The sequence below is a fragment of the Gavialis gangeticus genome, unplaced genomic scaffold (assembly GCF_001723915.1).
Source record: "Gavialis gangeticus isolate Ggan-Ray unplaced genomic scaffold, GavGan_comp1, whole genome shotgun sequence".
Taxonomy (NCBI): Eukaryota; Metazoa; Chordata; order Crocodylia; family Gavialidae; genus Gavialis; species Gavialis gangeticus.
Genome location: NW_017729018.1, coordinates 3,681,421 through 3,685,667, shown reverse-complemented (window position 1 = coordinate 3,685,667; position 4,247 = coordinate 3,681,421). Strand labels below are relative to the sequence as shown.

Below are 4,247 nucleotides of genomic sequence, written 5' to 3'. Positions count from 1 at the left end.
ATGAAATGTAGTTTACTTTGAGATACCCCTTTATTTAAAAAAAACCCAAACAATAGATGCAGCCTTCAAACACATGGAAATCTGCCATGTGTCTTTTTAGTGTTACAAATGCAGGCATGGACTCTGTAGTTTCAAATCTGTAACTGCAAAAGGATATACTCACCCCACATACCCACATATATGATACACCTCTCCTTAGACAATGTTTTTATTGAAGCTTATTTCTCAAAGCTTTTATATATGACTGCTGTCCTTTTCTACCTGTGCACTAGCTGTAACATCTTCTCGTTCTTGACTGGTCATTGTCTCTAAAGCATCCATTTTGTCTTTCTCACAGGGATCTTGTAGTCCAGGTCCATCTGAACATAAGGGATAAGAAAGACACCATGATACCAATAAATTTACTGTGGCCAGGTTTAAAAAGGGAAACTAATGAAAAAAAATACATGTTATCAATTCCTAGCTGTGCTGCTAGTTACGGTTCATCACTGACACACCTCTTCCCTAGTTTTGCTGTTTGGTTACATTTTGTGTCATATGTCTTATGCAAGAAAAGTTGGTTTCACCTTGGGATTCTCAGGGACTGGCACGATGTTGCTATACAAAGGTTTAAACTGAAATATTTTTCCAATGATATTTTTTACAAGTTTTAATGAAAATCATATTAAGTTCTGGAGAGTTTAGGGAGCAGTTAGTGAGGGGCAAAATTGCTGAAATCTTTTCAAGGACTCCAAGTATCAACTCCTCTTTCTGAAAAAAAGCAAAGCTACCAATATGTCTGAGTTACAGGTACCATGCTGTAGACAAAGCAGTGTACCAATATACTGCATTTCCACTGTCATGCCACAACGTCAGTTAAACAGGAAACCATAAAAGATAAGGTATGGGATGTGAGATGTTAATACAAAGGACATGAACTGCTATCCCAGAGATTTTATGGAGAACAAATATAAACATTAGTTGAAAACGGACCCATCAAGAGTGTTCCTGTGGCTACACATTCGAGAACTCGTCGCATGGCATCACCAGGTCTTAGACGGCTTGATGCGCTGCTTAAAACCTTTTCTACAAGAAGTTCCATTGCCTGCAGAGAAGATGAAACAAAGCTTGATTCTTTCATTAAGAAAACACAAGCAAAGCAACTATGACTTTTCTAAAAAACAGTCATGCTGTATCCTCCACAAAAGGCTGGTTTTCTCACCATCCACAGGGAGCAGAAAATGAGCAGGCTCAGCTCCCAAGCTGCTGCTACTCAGATACTTATTACAAGGAAAGATCTTTTTTTCTTCATTTTGCCTTTCAAAAACATTGTATGCCAAAAAAACACTGTATTAATGATTCTCCCTGTCCCCCAAAAGGTGAGGCACTGCAGGCATCTACCTCCAGGGTGATGGTTATCTGTCCACTCCAGACTCTAGAATAACTAATATCAGTGCATAAACCCATGTAAATGACAATGGCATAACTGTTTCATATTTTCATAGATGTAGGGTCAGAAGGGACCTGAGTAGATCATCAGGTCTGACCCCCTGCCCTGGGCAGGAGTGAATACTGGGCTCATATGACCCCAGCTAGGTAATTATCAAGCTTCCTCTTAAAGACCCCCAAGGTAGGAGCCAGCACCACTTCCCTCGGAAGTTGGTTCCAGATCCTGGCCGCCCTGACTTTGAAGTAGTGTTTTCTAATGTCCACCCTGTATCTGCACCCCATGAAAATATGTCAGCTCCTGGAAAATCCCCTTGCTTGCCTACTCATAGTGCAGTAGGGCTGGAGTGTTGTAGCTGTTTGGTCTAGGAATTATGCAAGAAGAAAGGCTGCTTTGGTGATATCTTTTATGGGACTAACTGAATAGTTGAGAGAGCTGTTGGACAAACTTTTGGGAACAAACTGCCCTTCCTTAGGTCCTGACTGGCACTCTTCCAAAAGTTTTTCATCATGTTTGTGTAATCATATGTTAAACACAAGTCTAATACTACCACCTCATGCTTTAACATGTGAAGACATATAATGAGACAGTCTCAGTCCTACAGTTAACACAAACTTCCAGCTGTAGGGATAATGGTGAAAGAAAGGGTGCTCATTGTAAAGAAGACAAATGTGCTTCTGTCTCAAGAAAGCAAACTGTTTCTCTACCAGTGGCTTACTGAATGTGGCCATTTAGAAGGGTTGGAGGCTGCTATTTAAGCACTAGCAAAGTTTCTTTCCCAAGCTAGCTCTCATTTTTCCTGAGAATTATACTTTTTGGGCCAGATCCAAGGCAGCATTTTGGTACTGATGCTCCCATGGAAACCCCAGTGAAAGGGATTTTAAGTACCTAAATAGGATCTAAGAACTGGGAATGCCTGCTTGGATCTGTCTCTCAGTTCACTGAGGCCATCCACAATGCCAGGGCACTGCAGGAACAGCCCTTTAGAAGACAGTTTTGTAACCATAATTGTATAGTTTACAGGAAAAAAATAATAAAGTCCAGGTGGTAAAGAGTTTCGACAGTAATAAAATTCTCCACTGCGTGTTTATTTACTTAACAGGAACAGGATTCCCAAACGTGTTCTGTAGGAAGTAAGTGTGCGTCTATGGAGTACCTAGCTGATTTGGTGTTTTATGGTATTTTTTTTAAGAACAGTATAATGCATTTTAATTGCAACGGATTTAGTTATGGTAGGATCTTGAGCCCTAAACACACATCTGACTTCTCATTGTTTACAGTCATGCTGTTGGGGATTGTACATATTAAGACACAATGATAACCAAAACAAAGGGGGTGACAGAAGAGCCATCACTCTCCTTACCCAGTCTGGTAGTGCCCCCCAGGTTGGTACACGCTGGCATAGGTCTCTCAGAATTCTGATGATAATTACACAAGACTGCAGTCCATTAGCTCTAGCCTTTATGAAAAGAAACAAGATGTCTGCTAATAGAAAACACATAAGACAATAAAAGCCCAAGTCATCAAAACAACAAGACAAAAGTATTAACTCTATTAGACCATAAAACCTAGATATCAGACATTTCTTAAAGACCTTAGATCTTAAATAACTAGGCTGTTACAAAGAGAAACACTCTCTGGACATCTGCTCTATTGAAAAGATGTAATAGAGCACTGTCATTCCAAATACTGCTATGGTAGAACACAAAAGCAAAGACGACAAGAATCTGTAACACAGCAAGCTGTGTAATCACAGGAAGACAAAAAGGGCTTCGGGCAAACAGCACACCTCCCAAGACAGTCTTTTGGTCCACAGGATTTGCTTTTACCAATTGCATTAAAAAAGCAATGGTCTCCTTTATACTCTGGAAATATTTCTATCTGAATGCACTGTGTGGAGGTCAGAACATGTGTGTTTGGACGTCCTAATTATGTTGCTTTCACTTTAGACAAACACGGTCAGCTTAGCAGCGCAAAACTGCATCTTTTCTACCTTCTCTTTCTCTCCCTCCCCTTTGTCAAACTAGTAAATCCATGTAGTAAACTGCACAACACATCTCAACGAATTTGTGCCAACTTGGAAAAGCTCTTTACCTGGAACCATTTAGCATGACGGAGGGCAGCCAACGATTCTAGACATTTATGCTGGCTCAAAACATCACAGGGGTCAGGCTGCGATTCTGTTGCGGCTTCTAAGAGAGAAAAATACATTTCCTTTTCATAATTTATTCCCACATGTTCATGACCCAGAGGCATGAAAAGACCACAGGATAAACAATGTATTTTTTTAATGTTATTTTAATATGTATTATTTTAATTTGTATTAAAAGATTTTACATTTGTGGCACTGTTATTAATTTTTTCTAATGTAACAGGATCAAAACAGCATCACAATGCATAGATAGAAATCACACCCAAAGACTTAACAGTGAATGCAGAAAAGATGGTGACTGGAGAGTATGGTCTCCACTAGTAGGTAACAGTGTTTTAAAACTAATGTTTTAAAACTAGCAAATCTTGAATATAACTAACTCCAACCAGCATTCCCAGGAGGTTTAGGAAAATTTTAAAAATTTAAGAGAATTTTAGGAAAATTCCACTTTTTGGTCTGAGAAAGTACTGTGAAAATACTCTGAGGGTGCATCTATACAAGACATTTCCTGTAGTTGCCTAATTAGCTCCACAGTAAAGTCTCTGCATCTACATGCATGACCCATCTAGGTCACAGTAAACTAATAGACACCACCATAGATTAGTACTTGTAAATACAAGTACTATCCTGCAGTGGTGTTATATATTACACAGCAATGCACATGCAGAC

At 39.3% G+C, this 4,247-nt stretch overlaps 1 protein-coding gene across 5 annotated transcripts in view; it reads right to left on the bottom strand.

Moving 5' to 3' along the window:
- The window catches only part of ZFR2 (zinc finger RNA binding protein 2), a 42,067-nt gene that overhangs the window by 10,076 nt on the left and 27,744 nt on the right, over window positions 1-4,247 (bottom strand). For all 5 annotated transcript variants that reach the window (XM_019513246.1, XM_019513247.1, XM_019513248.1 and 2 more), the window contains 4 exons: window positions 3,521-3,618; window positions 2,790-2,885; window positions 973-1,084; window positions 262-359 (listed from right to left, as the gene is read on the bottom strand). In XM_019513246.1, coding sequence (XP_019368791.1) covers window positions 262-359; window positions 973-1,084; window positions 2,790-2,885; window positions 3,521-3,618 — 404 coding nt within the window. The remainder of the gene's footprint in view (window positions 1-261; window positions 360-972; window positions 1,085-2,789; window positions 2,886-3,520; window positions 3,619-4,247) is intronic.